Source organism: Knufia obscura (assembly GCF_036327395.1).
Source record: "Knufia obscura strain CCFEE 5817 isolate CBS 148926 chromosome Unknown scaffold_1, whole genome shotgun sequence".
In the NCBI taxonomy this organism is placed as follows: domain Eukaryota; kingdom Fungi; phylum Ascomycota; class Eurotiomycetes; order Chaetothyriales; family Trichomeriaceae; genus Knufia; species Knufia obscura.
The window spans coordinates 4865916-4888905 of record NW_027042687.1 but is presented as its reverse complement, the minus strand read 5'-3'; the positions used below and the strand labels follow the sequence as shown (position 1 = coordinate 4888905).

General features: G+C 42.2%; 6 protein-coding genes across 6 annotated transcripts; 3 read left to right on the top strand and 3 right to left on the bottom strand.

The window, feature by feature from the left end:
* Positions 1-6577: 6577 nt before the first annotated feature.
* Positions 6578-7487, bottom strand: PMZ80_001839 (uncharacterized protein; the record flags this gene model as incomplete). Its single annotated transcript, XM_064870278.1, has 2 exons — positions 6578-6932; positions 7009-7487. The coding sequence occupies 2 exons, from the start codon at positions 7485-7487 to the stop codon at positions 6578-6580; spliced, it is 834 nt and encodes a 277-aa protein (XP_064735775.1).
* A 1120-nt stretch (positions 7488-8607) lies between these two features.
* PMZ80_001838 (uncharacterized protein) lies at positions 8608-9904 on the bottom strand (the record flags this gene model as incomplete). Its single annotated transcript, XM_064870277.1, has 5 exons — positions 8608-8705; positions 8752-8847; positions 8907-9440; positions 9533-9667; positions 9721-9904. The coding sequence occupies 5 exons, from the start codon at positions 9902-9904 to the stop codon at positions 8608-8610; spliced, it is 1047 nt and encodes a 348-aa protein (XP_064735774.1).
* Positions 9905-12419: 2515 nt separating this feature from the next.
* On the bottom strand, positions 12420-13931 carry PMZ80_001837 (uncharacterized protein; the record flags this gene model as incomplete). The annotated part of the gene is made up of 1 exon (XM_064870276.1): positions 12420-13931. The coding sequence occupies one exon, from the start codon at positions 13929-13931 to the stop codon at positions 12420-12422; it is 1512 nt and encodes a 503-aa protein (XP_064735773.1).
* Positions 13932-14942: 1011 nt separating this feature from the next.
* On the top strand, positions 14943-16537 carry omh4 (O-glycoside alpha-1,2-mannosyltransferase 4; the record flags this gene model as incomplete). The annotated part of the gene is made up of 2 exons (XM_064870275.1): positions 14943-16145; positions 16196-16537. The coding sequence occupies 2 exons, from the start codon at positions 14943-14945 to the stop codon at positions 16535-16537; spliced, it is 1545 nt and encodes a 514-aa protein (XP_064735772.1).
* A 1325-nt stretch (positions 16538-17862) lies between these two features.
* Positions 17863-20130, top strand: PMZ80_001835 (uncharacterized protein; the record flags this gene model as incomplete). Its single annotated transcript, XM_064870274.1, has 1 exon — positions 17863-20130. The coding sequence occupies one exon, from the start codon at positions 17863-17865 to the stop codon at positions 20128-20130; it is 2268 nt and encodes a 755-aa protein (XP_064735771.1).
* A 798-nt stretch (positions 20131-20928) lies between these two features.
* Positions 20929-22327, top strand: CHS7 (Chitin synthase, class 7; the record flags this gene model as incomplete). Its single annotated transcript, XM_064870273.1, has 2 exons — positions 20929-21747; positions 21803-22327. The coding sequence occupies 2 exons, from the start codon at positions 20929-20931 to the stop codon at positions 22325-22327; spliced, it is 1344 nt and encodes a 447-aa protein (XP_064735770.1).
* Positions 22328-22990: the final 663 nt, after the last annotated feature.

Below are 22990 nucleotides of genomic sequence, written 5' to 3'. Positions count from 1 at the left end.
TATTTAAAGTAATTTACCTTAATTAATTTAAACTTAATAAAAGCGATAAGTAATAAATTAAGAACTTATTTTTAGTTTTTAAAGATACTATAACTATTTAGAAAATCTAAATTATATAATTAAGTCTTATAATATATAAGTCTATCTTTAATAAGATATAATAGATACTATCCATTATAAAATTATAGTATCTTAGATTTAATTATATTAATACTATTCTTTACTAATATTTTAAAGATCTTAGTAATAACTTCTTAATACTTTATTATATTTAGTATCTAGTATTTACTTCGTATAAGATAAATAAGAAAAGCTTTAAAGAGATATATTAACTAGTTAAGAATACGTTTTATATAAAGCTTATAGGATTTACTTTTAAATATTTTAAACAATACGAGTTCGTATTAGTTAAAAGATATAAAGAGTTTTAATAGTTAAAGAAGATAACTATTAGTAGTATAGCTATAATACTTATATTACTTTCTAAACTAAGAAGTATAAACTAGTAATAAATTAATAATTAAATCGCTATTCTACTATCTAAGGAAATTATAAGAATAATCGCTTAAGTAAGAGAGCGGATTTACTAGATTATTTCTATACTTTATAATAAAGACGAAACCTAAGAAAAGATATATTTAGTTAATACTAATAACGAATTTATAAATAATATTTACTTTCTATTTAATATTATACTTTATATAGCGCTCTTTAATACTATTAAAACTAATAATATTATACTATTATAGTATATACTTAGAGAAATATAAGTTATTTTTAATAGTATAAATAAATAAATTATATACTAATATAAGCTATATTATATAGTTTAGATAATATATATAAAAGCTATAGATTAGTAACTAATAGATATTATCCTAAAGGAGTATTTAGTTAACTTATAAGAATAAGAGAAGACTTAGTATAGAAAGAATAAATTTAATAAATTAATTAACTTTAATATTCGAGTTATAAATAATACTTAATATATATCTTTATACTTTATTAATTAAGTTATTAGTTAATATCTTTAAATAACAAATATATTACTATTTTAAAATCTCGTATTAAGAAAGAGTTTAAGGTTTATTAAAATAACTACTATACGAATAAGAACCTTAGTTATTTATTATAGCTATTAGTATATAAATTATTGTAAGTATCTTAAGATAGTATATTAAGTATAAAAAAGTAGTTAAAGAGTAATAGTATAATTAATATTAATAACCTCTATTACTAAGAATTATTTAATCTTGATACTATAGTTATTAAGTTTAATTAAATTATAGATATTTAATAGAATAATAGTAGTATAAATGTTATAAATACTTTAAATAAATAAATAAAAAGCGATATATTAGTAAGTTTAATAAAAATAGTATTTAACGAATATTAAGAAAAGGCTATAAACCTTTAAAAGCTTAAGTAGGTTTTAATTAATACCTAGTAATTAAAAGAAAATAATATAATAATACAACAAAAAAGTAATACGATTAATAATATAAATATTTCTAAAGCTATTAATAATATTAATAAAAGTAACGATCTTAATTATACTTACTTTAACGCTATTAAAATCTAAATAGTAGATAATATAGTAAATATACTTATTCTAGAATTAAAATACCTTAAAATAAAAAGAAAAATATACTAAAATAACTAATATTATATTATACCTAATATAATTATAGCTTAAGAAAAATAATATATTAATTAATATTTTATAAGAAAACGAATTATTTAATATAAAGAATAATATTATTAAGAACTTTAATATTAATTTAAATAATAAGAGTAAAGAGAATAACTAAGACTATAGCTTTAAAAAGAGTAAAATTAAGAGTTATATTTACTTAAATATATTTAAGTAAATATAAAATTAAATTTTACTTAATACCGCTATATTTAATTATTTAGTTTTATATTATTTACTAGTTTCTTTTATAATAAGAAATAATTATACGACTTATAAATAGTATAAAAAGAAGTAGTTAAAAGCTTAGGTTTCTTAAATATAGCGACTTATTAAGTATAAGTAAAACTATATTTATAAGAATTATAACTAGCTTTATTATAAGCCTAAGCTATGAGCTAAGTTAATTTATAAGAGCGAACCGAAGCTAACTTACTTATATTCTTATACTTAATTAAAGCTATTTATTATAATAACTTTATAAAAAACGAGCTAGCTACTATAGTTAAAGTATTAGAGTTAAAAAACGCGTTAATTAAATCTAAGCTTATTAAATTATCGTTTTTAATATTATTATTAGAGAATATAATAGTATTATTATTATTATCTTTAACCTTAAAATCCTTAACGCTAACTTAGTTATTAAGAATACTCTTACTACTAATTTATACTATAATTAGATTTTAGTTACTTATAATAATAATATTCTCTTAAGAGATTAGCTAATTATTAATTTAGTTAGTTATTTTTATAAATATAGTAATATTTACTACTAAAAGCTAATCTTAATTCTTATTTATATAATTATACTAGTTATTAAGTACTTTAAAATAAAGAATATTACTCTTATCTCTAAACTACTTATATTATTTTTTTAGCTTTATAATAAGAATTCTAACGAGATAAATAGTTTAATTAATCTTCTTTTTTTATTTATATATAGTGTTTTTACGTACTTTTATTAACTTCTTTTTAATAATCTTTTTTACTTAATTAATATTACTAATAATTACGTTAACTACTTTTTATAGTAATTAATATTATTTCTTTTTATACTCTTTTTTAATTTAATTATTCTTTTATTTATCTCCTTATAAAGTAAAAACGAAAAAGCTAATAAGTTTAATTAAAAAAAAATTATTTAGCTAGTTACTTATAGTTACGAGTTATTTAATAATATTATTTAATAGAAATAGCTAAGATACTAGTTATATTCGCTTAAACCCCTTACTTTTTATCTTTTTAACTTATAATATATGTAAATAATCTATAATCTTTATATAATAATTAAAGTTACTAAGAAGTTAAGTTATATAAGATAATACTATTACTTTTTTTTAAGCTTAGTTAATTAACTTTATAAGTATAATTTTTTTAATAGTTTTTAGTTATATTAACTAATACTTAGTATTATACTTTAAAAAGCTTATTATTTTTTACTTTAAATAATATAAAGAATAATACTATAGGTTAAACTGCTTTAAGAGACTTTAGATTATAGAGTTATAACTATAAAATATTCTTAATATAGCTTAATATAAGTATCTTTATAAAACTATTTTTTATAAAGAATAGAGCTCGTTCCGCTTTTTATTATTATTAAAAGTAGTTTTAACGGTACTATTTTTCTAGATAATAGCCTTTATAAAAAGCTAATTAAGCTTAGTAGTATACTACTATATATTTAAGTTACTATAAGTCTTTTAAAAGTAAGTAGCTTTTCGTTATTTATTTTATTACTATTTTAGCTACTATCGCTATTTTTACTTTTACTTATAAGCTCTTAGAATTATTAAAGTCTTTAGTACTTTAATCTTATTAAAAAGATTTATATTATTAAACTCTTTAAATCTAAGAAAATATTAAGAATTAAGCTACCTAGTTTATATAAATAAAATCTAAATAAAATAACTTTTTTTCATAGATTACTAATAGTATATAATATACCTAGTATATTATATAATAATCGTTATTTTATTAATATTCTTAAGCTACTACTTACTACTATATTAAATAATAAGTTTTATACTTATAATATTTACTCTTATTTTAATAGTATTAATAATAAGTAGAATACGAACCTTATTATTTAAATTAGTAAAACCTTTAAGTATCTTCGTTTTAGTTCTTTTAGATAAGATAGTATAATACGATTTAATCGCTTTTTTAATACCTTTTAATAATACCTTAACTATACAAAGCTATATTTATAATATATTATATACTTACCTTATTATTTTATAATTATTAAAGAATATAATTATTTTATATAAAGTAAAAAGCTTCTTATTCTTATATTTATTTAATATTAAAAAATATAAATTATATATATCCTAGGTTATAGCTTTTATATAATAAATATTAATATAAATTTCAAGTTAATTTATAATTATATTAATAAAGGTATACTTTTATTATAAGAAAGATTCTTTTATTAAAATCGTATCGCGTATTAATAAGCTAAGTATAATAAATATCTTAAATATATAAGTTTAGTTACCTAGTATAAGATAAAGTAATCTAAACTTATTATATTCTTTATAAAAGTTTAATTATTAAATAATATAATACGCTTTATTTATAATAAAGAATATTTAATAGCTTTAAAAGTTAATATCCTTAATTATATACTTATAAAATTAATATAAGTAAGCTAACTCTAAATTAATATAAACTATAAAATTAGTATAAATAAAACTAGTATATATTTATTTAAATATATTTAAGTAAATATAAAACTTATTATAACTAAATTCCTTAGCTTTTATTTTATTATATATATTATTAGTATAATTCTTATTATAGGTAATAGTAAGTTTATAGATTCTTACAGTATTAAGTTAATAATTAAGTAATTTAATTTATAATTTTATAAGTAAGTTTAGTAAGCTAATTATTAATATTATATTATTTTCTTTTTTTAACTTCTTTATAAGCTTAGTTAATAGCTAAAAGATAATACTCTTTCTAAAGCTAGTTTTAGCTTATAAAAGAATATTTAAAGTCTTATATATTATTTAGTATAATATCTTAATTTATATATACTATAGTATTTAGTTTTCTCTTATAAACTTTTATATTACGTCTTTAACTTAGTTTTAAAGCGTTATCTTTATTTTTAAAGTAGCTTAATACTAGTTTCGAAATATTTTTATTTATTCTTAACTACTTTATATATTTACTTAACTTTCTTTATAATATATATTATATCTTATATACGATTTTTAAAGTATAATAAAGTAAAATAAGTACTAAGCGTAGAATTAGTAGTAATTAGTAATAACGATATATAATAAGATAAAAGGTAAAGGAACTAAAGTAAGTAGTATTTAAAGATAAATAATAAGTAATAAGTAGAATATAAGTTACTATATTATACTAAATAGATAATTATAAAATCTCTATTTAACTATTAAATATAGACTTATTTAATTTCTAAATTAAGGTTCTAATAATAAAGTACTAGTAATCTATAAATTCTTTTTTAATAAGCGCGAAACTAAGTATTTAAAGATATTCTTTATAAAATCTATAAGCTTAGCTCTAAAGATTAAGTAGAAAAATAGTAAATTAAAAAGAATAACTAAATATAAGAGGAGTACTTATATATATTAAATATAAAATCGTAATTAATTAGCCTTTATATAATTATTATATAAATCTAACTCTTAAAAAGTTAATAATAAAATAGCTATTTAAGATTAAATATTAGTGTCTTAATTAACTTTTAGAGTTATAAATAGAGTTTAAGTATATATAGATACTATAGCTAAATATTATTAAGGGTTTTATTTGTAGAATTAAGGCGATTATAAGTTTTTAATTACCTCTCTATAAAATAAAATATTCTTTTTACTAAATTAATATTTTTAAATTTACTAAACTCGTTTAAGGAATCTAAGTCTATATAAGAAGTATATAACTTATTAGAATAGCTACTTAATTAATTTAAATAACCTAGTACGCTTTTTACTACGGTAAATTTTAAATATATATATATACAATTAAACGAAAATAAGGTTTTAGCCGAAACGGGTAAGCTTCTAACCTTATATTATTAAACTTAACCAAAGGAAGCTAGTTATAAGAGCTAATAACGCCTTAGGCTTAGCTAGTAGGGGTGGTCCTTCAACCGAATTTTCGTCTAATTCATGAGGTAAGCGATGCCACCAATTATGCCATAACCTGGCTACCCTTACGAATGTACTGCATGCAGTATAGCCCTCACCATATCCAGGTAGTCACTGAAAACAGCACATGTATCTCAATAGCATACTCTCCGACTGAGCTTGTCATGTCACGAGAAGCGGGATCGATAAGTGCTCTCACAGCAAGCCTATCTCGGAACCACCTCCGACACCCACCTTTTTCGACCGGCTCAGAAGCAGCTATTCCGAAAACAGTTAGTACACTTTGTTAGCGCGTGTCATACGCGTCAACGCGACCGACTCCTTTCCCTCACCTCGACCTTCTTGTCTTTCTTGTGTGCTTCGTTCGTGAGAGCAATGCTTATCATACGAGATCCGCAAAAATCAGCCTGGCAACTTCTGTCAATCTTTTAACTGTACGAGGAATATGCACGGTTCCGGTGGATTGGCGGTGAGGATATAAAGATTTAGAAGCTTACGATGTAGATGTCAGATGCTCACAACCGTTTGCTCCTCCGCATGCTAACGCACTACCATGCACGCCATGTGGCAGCTCCGTTTGGTTTCTGGTGTGCCTGCAAAGACTAAATGTGCGTCGTGGGCTTGATAGTCTCAGCATAGTCTTCAGAAGATATACGAACATTCTGTCACTGGATCACCCTCTCGCGACATTCAGCTTCGCAAGTCGACTGGCACTCATGCCAAATTCCTGCTCTCCCCCACCTCACCCCTTCACCTAAACATTAACCTGATGCAACCAAACCTCCTGCTCAGCCCTCGCACTAAACGTACTCGCCCCCAACAAATCCTGCATCTGCTTCACACTCGTAAACAGAATATTCCTGGCCACGAACCACCTTATCCCCTCCTTACACGGCGGTGAGGTCAGCGACCCCTGATACGTCCAGAAGTTGCTGAAGTCGGCGACCTCGCGGATAGCCTGCAATGGGTCGATGGCCATGTTCTCGATGGAGGAGGTGTCGTTGAAGTGGATGGGTGGGGAGGGAAATTGGGCGAAGAAGGGGGAGTCGTCTTGGCCCGGGTCGAGGCGGATGGCGATGACGGCGCGTTCGCGGCCGGTGGCGTCGTAGCTGTTAGGGTGGGTGTCAGTGTGTGGATATCAAGAGGCGATGCAGAGGTGGAAGGTATGTTTATGCGCTAACTTACTGGACATAGTGCAGCTCTGCTTTACTTCTGTCACCGCCGACTGTGTGATCAGCTGGAGCGTGGACGTGCCAGCCGGTCATATATAGAGTCTCGTTGTCCATTTGCATACTGGGCAGAGTGTCGTACACGCCTTCATCGTGGTAGAAGGTGAAAGCTGGTCCATAGCCCCAATTGTAGTATTTGCCGGTGGAATTTGCGGTGTAGCCGGTGAAGTACGGTCGATGAGCCTGGGATAGGCCCTGGTTGAAGAGCAGTGCTATTGGCGATTGCTGGGTGCCCGTCTGACACAGCGTGTAGTTCGGACTTATCTTGCCCCAGTCCTGTGAGTTGTCATACTGCCAAAATGTGGGAATGCGAAGCGTGTCGCTGGCGTTGATGGCTTGTCGCTTGCTGTGAAGGGGTGCGTGGTAGTTTGAGTGGTCGGCACAGCCTAGGACTTGAGGTAGCAATGCTGAGAGCAGGAGGGAGAGTGTGAGCATGGTGAGTGTTCTGTAGGTTTTTAGGTTTTGGTCTGTGCTTGATCACGATGCAGGCCATTCAATCAGAGCTTCTTATGCCCTTTATATATGGTGCATTGTCTCTAGGCCTTCCTAGCGTCGCCTCTGCCAAGGTCCGACTGCATTGAACTTACAGCGGAGCCCTTGCATGAGCGGGCTTGGCGATTAGCAGTCTGGGGTTGTGCATCTTCTGCAGACGTGACTGTGATATTGTAGACGTTGCAACTTGCCGAGAGGACTTAGGTATGCTTTGTAGTCTGACTAGTATGAAAATGTGACATCGCCGACAACCACAAGGACTATTGGCTGCTACCGGATCCGAGAAATGTTGAGGTGAGGACATATATAAGCTTGTGGCAGCTCTCACGTATCTCAGCCAACGGGAGAGAGGAGATTTCGGATTGACAGAGTTTCGATCGCGTGTAGCAGAAGCACGTGTCTACCGCTTCGTTGTATCGCTCCTGTTGTGGTCGGCGAGTCTCGCGCAAGGGCGCTTTGCAAAGAGCGGGTGCTTGAGGAGCACGCCCCTCTACGTGGCTATGCACTGGTACACGTGCTGAAGGGTCCAGAATAAGTCCTTGTTGACGTTCATGATGAGACGCCGAAAGTGTATCTGCCTTGTTACAAGCTTGCTGGCATGTCATCTGCAAGGAAAACCTGGACCGGACTTGATCTAGGCTTCGAGAACAAGAAGTCGCACTGGGCTTGGCAGTATCGCCAAGCAATTTCAACTCTGGCTAGGCTTTGCTTCTTGGTGATTCCCTCAAATGATATCAAAGCAGTTGTCGCGATACTACGAGCGCGGTCGTGAGAACTCTGATACGTCACCTAGGCTCTGGACAGTTAAAGACCACGGGTAGGCTCGTCTGTCCTTGCGGGCATTAGTTGACGCCCGTAGTTCCGTCACAGTTCGGGCTAGGTGACTAACTGGCCTTGTAAGCCTACCTCGACTGTGTTGATAGTACTGTCGACGACCGCTGTGGACAGAAACATAACAAGAACAACGGCAATACTAGGTGCCAGGGGAGCGATGCCTCACGAGATGCGAGGTGAAACGAATGTCAGTAATAAAACAACTTGTCCTCTATGCACGCAGCACAGATCAGGCTTCGGTATTGATGATCATCTTTAACGCCTTGTGCTTTGCTGCCGCACCAAACGTGGCATACGCCTGCTCTCCTTCCTTCTGCAGATTGTATTCTACCGTTTGTCAGCAAAGCACGAAGCATGTGTTGGCTGTACATACCATGAGTGATCATATCATCCAGCTTCAAAGTGCCAGCCTGGAACATGCGCGTGAGTGTCTCGGTAGAGGTCGTGTTCACGAAGCCCATCGTGATAGCTTGAATCCATGTCAGTAACGAGTTGTAATCATTTCGGACGTGGCGTAGTCGCGCTTACCAATATTATAACCCCACAACTTGTCAAGCGCAAGCTTCGCCGGCGCCCCATGAACACCAATATTCGCGATAGTGCCTCCGAACGCAATCAGGTTCTGGCAAAGCTCGAACGTCGCCGGCACACCGACCGCCTCAATCACGCAGTCGCAGCCAAGACCACCAGTCAACTCCTTAACGATCTTCTCAGGGTCCTCCTTGCTTGAGTCGATTGCATGCGTAGCACCCATCTTCTTCGCAGCTTCAAGCCGGGCTGGATCTTTGTCGATAGCAATTAGCAGTGAAGGCGACAACAGCTTCGCCGTAAGTGTTGCACCTAGCCCAACTGGCCCAACACCAACCACAGCCACTGTCGACCCCGGTTTGACTTGTCCCGCAAGGACTCCAACCTCGTATCCTGTCGGAACGATGTCACTCAGCATGACTATTGCCTTCTCATCGATACCGTCTGGCACCTTATGTAGGCTCGAGTCCGCCAGTCGTATCCGTACATACTCCGCTTGGGTACCATCGATGGTATGACCCAAAATCCATCCTGCTATTTGAGAAAGGGAGATCAGTATATTGTGTAAGAAACAAGCAGTGTGCACCTTTGGCCACTGGTATACCCTTTTGACGTTTCACACTTACCTTTGTCGCAGTGTGAGAGCATGCCTCGCTTGCAGTTGCTGCATGTCGAGCACGCCGAGATAGCTGAGATCAAAGCCTTGTCGCCGACCTTGAAACTTTTGACGCCGTCTCCAATGGAGTCGATCGTGCCCATGCCTTGACAGAAAACTTAGACGACAAATTGCGCTTCAGTATACATTCTGTCATACCTTCATGGCCAATGGTCGTCCCCTCCTTGCACGTTGGGACATGGCCTGCCAGAATATGGAGGTCCGAGCCGCAGATCGTCGTGTACTTGATCTTGACGATAGCGTCGGTTGGGTCTTGGATCTCCGGCTTTGGCTTGTCTTCGAGCTTGATGGTATTGAGACCGCGGTAAACGAGGGCCTTCATGACTGCAATTTGTGTTCGTAGCAATTCGTACGTCAAAAAGACTTACAACAAAATGAGAGCTTGCCTGTTGCGAGCCTTGATATGAGAAAGACGTTGAGCTTCATGAAATGAAGACCGAGGCTCACAACGTACCCTTGTACCAGATTAGGGAGTCCCCTCGTCAAATCGATCTCCTTACGCAGCATTGGTCTGGTAGCCCTGCATGCCTTGCTTGCCCGCCCTTGACTCTCTATCCTGTTAGCCGAGCCAGTCATGAACTGAAACCTGCTGACGATCGCAATGCTGAAGGCTCGATGCTTGTTATAGGCTGCAGCACTGATTGGATGAGCAGGCCTGATAATGCGGGGAAGTTCCACTTTTACTGACAAGCCACGTGCTGACTAGCAGCATCCTCCTCGATGAGCAGGCGATGCATGTTGATGCAAGACTCGTGATGAGTGACATTTGTGGCAAGCCTGCACGAGAGGTAGCCCAAGTGTTCGTTACGATCCCGAGGTGAAGCTTAGTGTTCCTTTGCGGACAGACTCCGACCATCCTACCTGCTTGGTCAGCTCGATATCGCGAACTCGTTGACGACCACGACCGCGCATCCTAGTAATAGGAGCAGGCCACTCGCGGATGCCGTCACTGCAGTGTTGCGACTTGGTATCATCCGCATGAGCTCTTCTGGGACGCCTCTGCCCCCGACTATGCAGCCAATCCTTCAGGTCATACCAGTAGGTGTATAAAATCCAATACCCGTATAACGAAGATCACAACCAAGATTGATATCTGTGCGAAGATTGTCGGGAAGGTCTTTGTGACACCGTCCACAGTGCCATCATCCGTAGCATTGAAGAAGTTGTTGCGCTGAAGACAGTTGCAGGGGCGTTTGCTGGCAGGAAGATCATGGGTAGTAGAGCCAGAGTCTTCATCGCAGCACTGTCTGTGCAGGTGTCTTCCGCTATGCTTGTCTGCTTGGGGCTGTAGAGGACTTACGTCTGGACGGCTACACCTGCTTGCGACTCTGGTTCCCCAATCAGGAATGAGAGAGGTTCTCGGGTCTCAACGAGTGTGCCTGCTCTTCGACTTGCCGTACGTTACAGAAAATTCGAGGATATGAGTCCAAACGAACCTTGCCATTATCGACTGTGATGGAAGTGGACGAGGAAGCTACTATTGTGAGCGTCTCTGTGCAGGAGTCGGGAAACATGTCGCCTTCGACCGAAAGGTTGCTCGATGAGCAGAGCAGATCAACTCAAAAAGGGATACATGATCTGGGAACAAGCACACAGAGATGGAGAAACACCGACGATGATCGCATGTCATCCGAGGCGAACGTCGAAAGGTATAGGAATGCTGTAGCGGTGCAGAAAGATTTGCCGGCCACTATGCACAATGTTCGCCAGCTCAAGAACCAGTGCATAGAGCTTGTTGTTGAGGGATATCGATACACGATGGCTGGGACGATATCAAGCTCGAGCTTGCGCATGGCGAACTCAAGGTTGAAAGATACAGCACTTCAGATAGCGAGCTTGCAAGAGATGACCGAAGCTGAACGACAGGGGCGGCTGGATAAAGTGAAGGGGACTGAAAGCAGGCGCCGTCGCCGGAGATCTTCTCAAGACATCTTATCCTTCCAAAGTGATGTTGCTAAAGCGACCAGGTCCATCTGCTCGAACAGCTTCTGGCGGGTCTCCGTAGGGAATTTGCACCACATTTGGGGTGCCTGGCCGTCCTGTGAGATCTAAGGTTGTTTGGCCAATTGCCGTCGTGTGACAAGCAGGGTCGACATGTTCATCGGCTGAGGAATTCTGGTGGTGATAGTGCGCGATTGATACTTTACAGCCCACTTATGTGTACCGTTGCAACCAATTTTACCTCAATCTCGCGCGAAGACGCGGTGAATGACCTCTCCTTGCCAAGCATTTGTCGGCCTCAGGCCTCAAGATCGTCGGAATTAGACCGCAGAACAGACCTGGCAGGCACCACGCTACCATCGGCGGCATTTTTTCTGCATCACGACCATCACTGCGAATTTGATACAGTGCGATCATGCTCTCGTGTTCGATACCCACGGCAACAGGACTCCTACACGCCATCCTTGTTCGTGTACGACTTAGAAGGGAAGCTATGACAGAAGACAGGTACTGTAGATAGCACTTCCAGAGACCTAATGAATTATTTATTTTCCGGGTTATGAGCCTCGGAGCCGTTCTTGCCTTCATGACATCTGGTCTCGAAGCCGAGTTTGCGTTTCAAGTTGTCCGCGAACCAGTCACAGAGATCCTGCGTGCATTGGAGAGAGACATCGACATCTACTAACTCACAGCTACCTGCATATGAAAGGTTCACTGAACCAAGCATCGCATAGGCGTTTCTCATTATTCGGCATTCGTCTCGGAACGTAGTGATTCCTGGCACTCTTAAGACCCCACGCAGGCCAATGCCAATGTTGGGACAAGGTTGAATACCTCGTTAGCCATAGCGTGAATGGAACAGATTATGCATGAATTCAAGACCACACTGTGCTTCCTTATACCGCGGGACTCGTAACCTGCGCATGGGTACTAGTCCCCATAGAAGGGGGGCTCATCACTCTCCTCGCGCCAGGAACCATATTCTGGTTCTCCAAAAACACGTTCCTCATCTGCGCACTTATGCCACCCGTCCCTTCCCTGCTTCGTGGCGGCTGCATCCCACTCGCACCACTGCCTTGTTGTTCTCCCGGTCCCTGCAACGCGGAACCAGCACTAACACTAGCATGCCGGTTACTTCGTTCGGCCTCCTGCTTGACAAGTACACTCTTGAACGAACCAAGCCAATTCTCTAGCTCGTCTTCGGTTTCTGCTTGAAGTCTGTACGTTTTCTCTTCACCGATAATTTGAAAGCAGTTCTGCTTGTGTTTCCGATCGATTTCTGCGGCCTCTATGATCGCATACGTGGGCATTATGAAGAGTGGCGAGTATTCATTGTTCGATTTGTATACTGCTAGGGTTTGTGATCTGAGAACCATCCAGATTGACTTCCACTGTTTGACGCCAGAGACTGTCTTGAGGAGTTTGAGGTGACCTTGGCGAACGACACGTGAGGGGTCCTGTTGTTGCGGTATTGACGCTTGCTTTGGTGCGGATTTAGACATGGTCGGAAACGGCGTTGTGCCTGTGTCGGAGAGATATGATGCGCCTCTGTCAAAGGCTGGCCGCGACGTACTAGGTACCTCATCTGGTATCGGTGTCAATGGTGATGCTTGAACTGGCACTGATGCCGACAGATATCCCTTACTGCCTGGCAAGGAGCTGCTGAAGCCATCGGAGAAATCGGATTGTGAGGTGGTAAATGCTTCGTTTCCCGAATATGGTGCCAGACTTGATGTGCGCCTCGGGTCTGTATTGGCTTGCGGAGCGACTCTTGACTTCTGACCCTTGACAGTCCATCGTGGAGCCTCTGGTGAGCCAGGTTGAGCTAAGTCCTCGTCGGCAGAAAGATCTGTCGTTTCATAGCCTTGATTATCGCCATGGGCGAAGCCTGCATGCGGCGGTTGTAGGTCATCCTGTTCTTCTGTCCGCGATTCCATGCGAAGTATGGTGATCCAATCCGAAGTTTCGCGAGCTGAAAGACCGGAGAAATGGTAGTTCTTGGCTGGTGAGAAGATACCGAAAACATGTTCGTGGTGGGACTTTTTCACAGGTGCTACAGCTGTCACGTCGGACAATCTGATTGAAGCCCTAAGCTCATTCTCATCCTTGTCTTTGTATACTGAAAGTAGATTTGGTCTCAGGACTAGATATGCTGGCTTCCAGGATGACCTCCATGCGCCCTTCTTTTTGACCCTTCTATTGACCTTGCCGGTCTTGATCACACGATCAAACGCGAAGCTGCCGTTCTGGTTGACTGGTGACAGTGGCCCGAGATTCGACAGCGGCCTTGCACCTGCGGTCTGTACTGGGAGTAACTGGCTGGGCGCTGCAATGTGTCTCGGGTTCGATGGTTGAGGTTGTTGAGGGGTGATGGGTCTCAGAGGACCATTGTTTGGCACGCTTGCCATGATTGTAGTTACTACGACACTGGTCGCACCTATTTGAAGGTGACAATTTGTTGTGTATAGAGGAACTTGACAGGCAAAGTCGCGCGATTGCTGAGGGTTGCTCTCAACGAGTACAAGTTTCTGCGTGCAGTAACATCCGACTTTGCAATATCGCAAGACGTATCAGTCATATAATATGCATGAAAGCTGCGTCAATGCAAGGGAGTGATACATTGCCGATGCAGAGTATCTGGGGATCGTGGCGTTCGGAGGGCAGTGGTGGTCAGCTCCATTTCAGGCAAACTCGGAGTTGGTCAAAGCTAAAAGAGGTAGAGCTGCTGGACTCTCGAAGCAAGCACGAGGGAAAAGGCTTCATTTAGCAAGCCGGTGAACTTTATTCGCGTCGGTCATAGTCGTTGTGTAGGGTGATTTCTAGAACGCAGAGAAGCCTCGATAATCGTGTCTGCACACATGGCACTGCTTGCCTTCGATAGCTTTCTGACTATCACCTGGCAAACTCGCAAGGACAATCTTTTGTACTTCACAGGCCATTCTCCGTAGTCGAAAGGCTTGCGCGTTTTTTTTCTTGGCATTGAAAAGGTAGGGATTACTCTACTTGTTAGCACCGCCAGTTGGGGAGCCACTCAGGTGCTAATTTCAGTGGCCTCTGGCATCTCTCTCCTTTAACTTCTGCATAACGATAAAAGTCCGTCAGTCTATCAGTCCACCTGCGCCGCTCACGAGTCAGACATCGGCACCCTCAACGACGACCTACACTTTAACAACCCCAATAACAACATCGAATAGACGACCTATCGATTTCTAGATTTCCGATCGCCGACTGCGTACCTCCATATTCTGATACTTCTGTATCGCTCGGATCGCTCGAACAGCGTCAGAATACAGAGCTGGCGCAACGCCTCTGAGACTCCTTCAAGGACAAATACGGCACAGCCGGCTTTTTGATGTTACCGTTGCTGATGCAGCTGGGTTGATATCGTTCCTGATCACGCCCGACTCGCAACTGTAGCCATGAGCGAAAAGACGGGCTCGACAAATGGCTTCGTGCAGAGGCTGATGAAGAGGGTGCCATATACTCCTGCGGCACCAAGTCTGGACGATTCAAAATTAGCCAAGTCGCATAAGGGTTCTTCGAGGTTTTCCTTTTTCAAGAGGCGCATAAAACTGAAGCCCAACTCCTCCATATCGATACCCCTGGGCTTCGTCTTGTTATTTCCGAGCATCGTTGTGCTGCTGATATTGGTTCTGGTGGTTAAGCACCCCTCGTCACCAGGCAGGATATTGATACCCGCTGGAACTCCTCCTTCGATACGAAAGATCAGCGAAAAGCATGACCGAGTCTTTGCGACCGGATGTTTGAATCCTGAAGAAGCCGCAAAACAGCCTAGAGCAAATGCCGCCTTCGTGGTGCTTGCTCGAAACCAGGAACTCGAAGGTGTTGTACAATCAATCAAGAGTATAGAAAGGCATTTCAACCGTTGGTTCCACTACCCCTACGTTTTCCTGAATGATGGCGACTTCACCGAAGAATTTATGGGCGGCGTTCAGAACTACACAAGCGGTAAGACGGAATTTGGCAAGATCGATGCCTCCATGTGGGGTTTTCCAGACTGGGTAGATCATGAGGTTGCGAAAGAGGGCATCCGAAAGCAGGGCGATGCTGTCATCATGTACGGAGGCATGGAGAGCTATCACCACATGTGCCGCTTCTACTCAGGCTTCTTCTACAAGCATGAGCTTCTTGAGAAGTACGAGTGGTATTGGCGACTGGAACCAGAGATCAAATACTTTTGCGATATCACCTACGACCCTTTCATCGAGATGGCCAGAAACAACAAGACATATGGCTTTACCATTGCAGTGAAAGAGCTGAAAGAGACTGTTCCGAATATCTTTAGATACGCTGCAGCGTACAAGAGGAAATACAATGTCAAATCACAGGGATTGTGGGAGATGTTCCTTGAACCACAACCAGAAAAGACGAAGGAGACCGAGGACACGCGGGAGAAGACCATCCCCAATGAGATCTTGCAGACCGAAGCTGGTCATCAGAACATTGAAGAGATCGACCCTGACAACATGGAAGGAGAGAAGTACAATATGTGTCATTACTGGAGTAATTTTGAGATTGCACGCCTCGACTGGTTCCGCAGTAAGGAGTACAACGATTTCTTCGAGATGATGGATCGTAGCGGTGGCTTCTGGATGGAACGAGTAAGTATATCCTTCAACTCAGGCATGCGCAGCATTACTAACAAGTCCAGTGGGGTGATGCTCCTATTCACTCACTCGCAGCTGGCGCGCTTCTGGCGCCAAAAGACATTCATTACTTCCGAGATTTTGGCTACAGGCATACAACGATTCAGCATTGTCCCGCCAATGCTCCCGCTCGGCAGTCCCCTCACATCCCTTACCTCGAGAAGACAACGGAGAACGAAAAGGAAAGAATAGAAGAAGACGAATACTGGGCCAACTTCGATCCACCGAAAGAGAATGGTGTCGGATGCCGATGCCGATGTGATACAGACATCCGAGATGTCGAAGGCAAAGAGGGAAGCTGTTTAGCAGAATGGGTCGAAGTCGCAGGAGGTTGGGCTTCACCTTGATGGGAACAAAAAATTAATGTTTGAATACAACGTGTACATGCAGGAGCGCATATTGTCACAGCATGTGGGGTTTGGCGTTCATCCGGGTGGAAGATTTTGGAACTGTGCAGTTTATGTTTGAAGAGCGAAAGTATCTACGCATTTGGATTGAGGCAGAAAGAGCAGACCAGTCGATAGATGCGCTCGATGGACGACAACACGACCAGCAAATGAACGATTTCATTATCAAAGCACAAGTGCATATGTGCATCATGATCCTCTTCCACCGACAGAAGTTGTGGACGCAGCACAGCAAGACCACTCGCACATACTTCAGATATTGCCTAAGCAGCACCGAACGGATGCAGGCATGATCATACCGATGATCAACTCCATGAACAAACTACCATTTCCTCCAGAAAAACGATTGAAACCTGTTCATGTCGCTTTGGAAACAACCGATACCTGAAACACGGAAAGCCCAGCAAACTAGTAGGCAAGGACGTCTTTCTGAATGCGATGCTCGCTGCTCTTGCCAATGATTGGCTCGAAAGACGGCAAGCATGATGTGTAACCCCAATACTAGGTGCTGCACTTGCACTCCGCAACACTTTTGCTGTACTTGTCGTTCATAGCACAAAGTCAGTACGATGGATCAGATTCCTTGTCCGTTGCCGCTAGCTTTTTCCACAGAGACTCGAGCACCGTTCGCGAAAGAGGAGTATCATGCTCTTCGCACTATAGAACGAGCAGTTCAGCACATTGCTATGACTGTCATTGAAGGGTTGGATTCCCACTCAAGTCTCTCGGAGACCACAATTCTGCTACGATAGTATCCATTTCTTGAAGGCCGCCCTTTCCCAATGTAGAATGGTCCCCGTTCAATAGCTCGTGATCTGCAAGGCAATTGCTGCAAGTGCTGCAGCTAATGTAGCGATAACGCGTATCAGTTGACCCCCCGCACTCAGGCTTCCGTAGACAACTTACTGCATTTACTGCCTACTTGTTGTTTCATATTCACTAGGTAATGCCTTCTCTAGAATGGTCTTGACACGTTAATCTGTGAGGTTGATGTTGCTCATTTCACTTGCAATGTCACTGCCTTTGCAGGGCTGAATCCATGTGAGTGCACTTCATGGTTACGAACTAGCGAACCAGGTCAGGCTCACGCCGCACTACGAACTGGTCTTGCACAGTCTCAGTCCGTTTGCCTTCTTCGGCTTAGGCACCAGAACCATATCAGGATATTGTGTTCTTTGATACGTAAGTGTACTTCTAATTTCGACCTTCGCTTCTTCTCCTCCATCGTCGTGGAACCTGGTTGTTACTATGGTCACTTTTTGAGCATGGCTGATGACACTGAGGCTAGACGTCTACCCAACCAAACTGATATTACTGAAGAGGTGCAGCGAAGACCCATCCAGCTAAGGTTCCCAACTATCGCTCTAGATACCTCTTTCGAATCTCTCCTCTCGAACTCTACCGCATCCTCACAGGACACCACCATCATGCCTCCAGCCGACTCAGTACCGGCTCTCGACGAGAGTTGGGCTTCGCTAGATGCATCTGACTTCTCTCAAGACGACGACCTTCAATCAGAAAATGCTGACACTGCGTCGCTTGTCGACCTGAGTAGCACCCACGATACTGAGAGCGCCGTGGAAGACGAGACAGGCAGTGATGCCGACCTTGACGAGGACCGGGCCACAAGTATGATAGTCGGTCAGTCCATTCCTGATCGTGAAGAGCAGGTACGGGAAGAACAGGAAGGATGTGACGAGCACATGGAGGACACGATCATACTACAGAGGTCGGAAGTTCAGCCGCACCCGGATACCATCGATCTCGAATACTCCCGCCTGCTACCATACTCTCCTGCAGAGGGACAACACAGTTCAGATCAGGTTCCACAGGAAACTATCAACATGACTGTGTCAAAGTCTCCATTGCTTGTTACCAACCGACCATTCAATATCGCCTACTTTGGTGCTGCTTCTGCATACGAGACAAAGGACGAGTTACTTGGGAAGATAGGAGCTGCACTTGTGGCCTCTTCTTCCATCGGAAGATCTCCATCCTCGACAGTCTCACCTTGCTTCAACATTGTACCGACAGAATTTGGTCCTGGTTCGAAGCCAGCCTTTGCAGACCTCATCCCTTCACAAGCCCAGATGTCGGTGGACGAGATGACACTCCTGAAGCCCAGCTCGAAGTCGTCTACCAGCATCAGATTTGCCTTAAAACGTGGCATGGTTTTCGAGTCTGAAGTGAAGAAAGTGATGGAGGTGAGCACTAAAGAGCCATGGCGACCTGACCTTCTTGTGCTTCAAATCTGTCGTGAGGATCTGGCAGACGATTTCTTCACCATGAAAGAGGCTCTTGCATTGGCTCGGCGTTATTTCTGGCCCGTTGTCGTGGTCACGAACGAAGCAAATAACGGATTGTGCTCGCTATCCTTAGAAGCTGGTATTACCATGAGTCGGATCACTCAAACACGAATTGGTATGCGGGAGATCAAGCAGCCTATCGACCTGGATAGCTTTGTCAACATTGACACCGATCAGCTCAACCACCACATCAAGCACATAACCAGTGTAGCTGAAAAGAAACGAGCCAGAGCCGCTTCACGATGGAAGTCCAATTCTATACTGAAGTCTCTCACTAGAGCGGTGTTTCCAGAAGGCTATGAGTCCGACGTCAATGTTGGCATGTTCGCTCTGCAAGTTGTCGAGCCTGCTCCCAAACCAGTCCAACGTCAGCAGAACCCAGTCACTTTCATGGAAGGTCTACAGCAAACCTGGTCGGCTCTCGATGGTCGTCAGCTACTGAAAGACATCCTCCTCATCGTCGGGATTCTACTGCTCAGTGCTTACACTATGAGCTTATCGCAAAATCTGCTACAGAAAGTCCACAATACACCGCAGTTCAACACCACATCTATGATCCCCCAAGAGACGCTGGGCACGCCAACTGCAACAGCAACAGCGACGTCGGCTCTCTTAACAGCTTCGGCTAACACCACTCAAGTTGTTTCATTCGACCATGATCCTGTCGTCTCCAAAGAATCATTTGGTCAGATGTTCAACCGGCTGGCTGGTCGTTCTAGTCGAGGACAGGCACAACCAAAGATGGAGCAGGTGCGATCCGAATCACCATCGCAGTCTAGCACCAGATCTCCAACACCGTTCGAGAAGTTAGACGATGTGCGACAGAAGGCTGATGCAGTTATTCAGAAGCTGAAAACGAAGTACAAAGACGATTCTGACAAGGAAACCTATGCAGAACGCAGAGCTCGTCGTGATAGACTAGCTGCAGAAGGTAAGGAGCAGGTTCGGGAGATGCACCGGAGACTGCAAGATTTCTGGACTGATGTCTCGGTTAATGTTCAAGCCATCGGAAAGCAAACCGTTGACCTGTTCGAGGAACTGTCCAGTGACCTTCTAGAGCGATCTCAAGAGCACGTTCGAAGTGTATCTTGGTGGTTTGGCGGGTGGAATCTCGAATCGCATATCGTTGAGCAGAAGAAAACCTTGACCACAGCTCAACATCAGGCGCGTCTCTTGCTTCAGCAAGTTCCTCAGCGAAACGGAAGAGCTGGATCTGGAAAGGCTTGAGACTTGTATGAGTGATCATAAGGAAGGAGTTTCTCGAAGACCGGAACGTGATGATGACAGCAATAGGCGTATCGGGTGGGCTGAACAACATATGATGGCATGAGCTATGAACTCACGATGGCAACTTCAATAGCTTGATATCACCATGAATGGATGATTAATTTGTATCCTGCCCTGAAGATCAACACTTGTTTAGCTGGCGCAACAATAGCTGCAGTGCGAACGTGCCTGTCAAGTTCCGTCAAGTATGCTGCTGAAGCCGCACCGTGCATACAATGGAACATCAAGCCAGTGCCGAACATTTCTAGCCGAAGATAACTTTCACAGGCATAGACAGCAGAGGTAGAGCCCGATGGTGCTGGGATAAAAGCTAGCGCAGATATGAATCTGGAACTAGTAATGAACCCGCTGCCGAAAGCTTATACGCTTCTGTACTAGCCTGTTTCCCTTTTCAGCCTCCTGAAAGGCTCGTCGCAGTCTTGTCTCACGGCCAACGCTGGATCGGAGGCGCAGGCACTTCATCCAAGTATCATCCTTGTTCAACCAGCAACATTCGTTATGCGCAATTAGTGACAGCCATCAATCGTTCTCGGAGTCACTATCACCATCCTTCGCTCACATCTATTATCTAATCGCACACGAATTACAACAATCATTCAAAGCTGCTTTAGACGCGAACGCCACGCAACCCAACAAACAAAGGCGAAGAGCAGAAAACTGATACATTGACGAACAAGACGATCTCTCAAATATACTACAAATTGGCCAAAACATAGAACACACACCACAACCGCAGCCATGGGCTTCGGGACCTTCGACTGGATCTGCCAACAGTCCGCGCTCCCCCTCTGCTCCATCCTCGGCCCTCCCTCGACATTGACCACGAGCCACCAACCCCTCCTCCTAACAACATGTACCGCCCGCTCCATCGAGCTCGCAAACACAATCATCTTCCAAGCCGCCAATGACTTTGCGCACATCGGCGCCCTAATAATGACGACCATCATGATTCTACATGTCCGATCGAAGTTCACGGCTGTGGGACGGAAAGAGATTTTGACATTCTTCTACATCTACCTCCTGCTCACGTGTATAAGTCTTGTGCTCGATGCAGGCGTCATCCAGGCTACGAATGGGGGTGTATTTCCGTGGTTCGTCGCGGTACAGAATGGACTCACGGGTGCGCTGTGCATGAGTCTGATGGTGAACGGGTTTGTCGGGTTTCAACTATATGAAGACGGGACGACGCTTTCAGTGTGGATGCTGCGGGCTACCTGTCTGGGCATGTTCATTGTTGAATTTGCGGTGTCGCTACTTACATTCAAGGGGTGGGCTGGCATTGGACCGGAGAGCACGACGATTCTGTTCGTGGTACTGTATATCATTCCGGCGCTGTTCTTGTTCGTCTATGTGGTCATGCAGTTCTTCCTTGTCGTCAACACATTGCAAGATCGCTGGCCGCTGGGCGATCTAGCGTTCGGGGTATTCTTCTTCGTGGCGGGCCAAGTTATTCTCTATGCATTGGGCACGAAGATCTGCGAAGAGACGAGCCACTATCTTGACTCCGTCTTTTTCGCGACAATTTGCAATCTATTGGCCGTGATGATGGTGTACAAGGTGAGCAAATCCATCCATCGACTAACATCATTGAGCAAACACTAACACACATTAGTACTGGGATTCCATCACAAAAGAAGATCTCGAATTCAGCGTCGGCACAAAACAAGGCAACTGGGAAGTCAAAGACCCCCTCATGTCCAACATGGACGACAACAGCACAGACCACATCGACCCCATGTCCAAACGCGGCTCCTTCTACGCCATGAACCACGGCGGCACCCGAAACTCCCTCTATGACACCACCACCTCCCTCGAATACAATCCGCGACCCGCCTCAAGCCACAATTACCTCGGCAACGGCTCGAATCCAAAGCTGAGTGGCCACGGCTACGCGCAAATGACCGACGTACGACAGAGCTATGGCGATGTAAGGAAGAGCGCGAGTGTGGTGCCGGGCAGGAATGCATCGATACCGAGTAGTGGGCCGACGGGGATGTACGACGAGTATGATAATGCGGGGCCTGCGCCGTATGGGAGTCAGCAGACGTCGTACGAGAGTGGTTCGGCTAGAGACCGGTCGAAGGGGAGGGCGCATACTAGGGCGACGAGTAATGAGGTGGTGTATGATCGCTTCTAACGAGTGGGTAAGCACCCTGTGGGCCCAAACCACGGTTTGCTTTTCGCATTGTGCCAGGAGTTATAGGGGAACGGTAATGTGCTGTACGACTCATTGGGCTTGGGGGGATGTCACGGGCTGCATGGCTGGTTATCTGATCTGTACTCTATATAGCATGTTAAATTCGAAGACTTCAAGAACAGCTTGGCCTTTAACGCATACCAGCGAGCTCGGCGTTGCCACCACTGCAAGCACCCGCCGCGACGGGGACTCAACTCGATTTGCGACTCTACATACTGTAGGTACGACGGTACGACCTACCTATGAAGCTTAGCAAGCATTCGCAAGTAGCGTAGCGGGACGAGCGGCTTGAGACTTAGTATAATGGTAAGGCACAGCCGGCGTTCGAGGAAGGAGCAATCACGAACACCGACGAGGAAAGCACTACCGGTACTAAAGGCAGGCACTGCCGACATCGCAGGAAAGCGCAAATGGTAGCAATAAACATAGGAAAGAGCGACCGACACTCACACTGAAGGAAGGTACGATACCCAGAGTCAGGCCAGGAAGGTGCGATCACCACTACTAGTAGCGAGGAGGAAGGTACCACGCCGCCGGTACAGTAGGAGCGCCTGATATGAGCGGAAGCACGATCGGCACAAATCATGAAGGCGGCATGCAGTG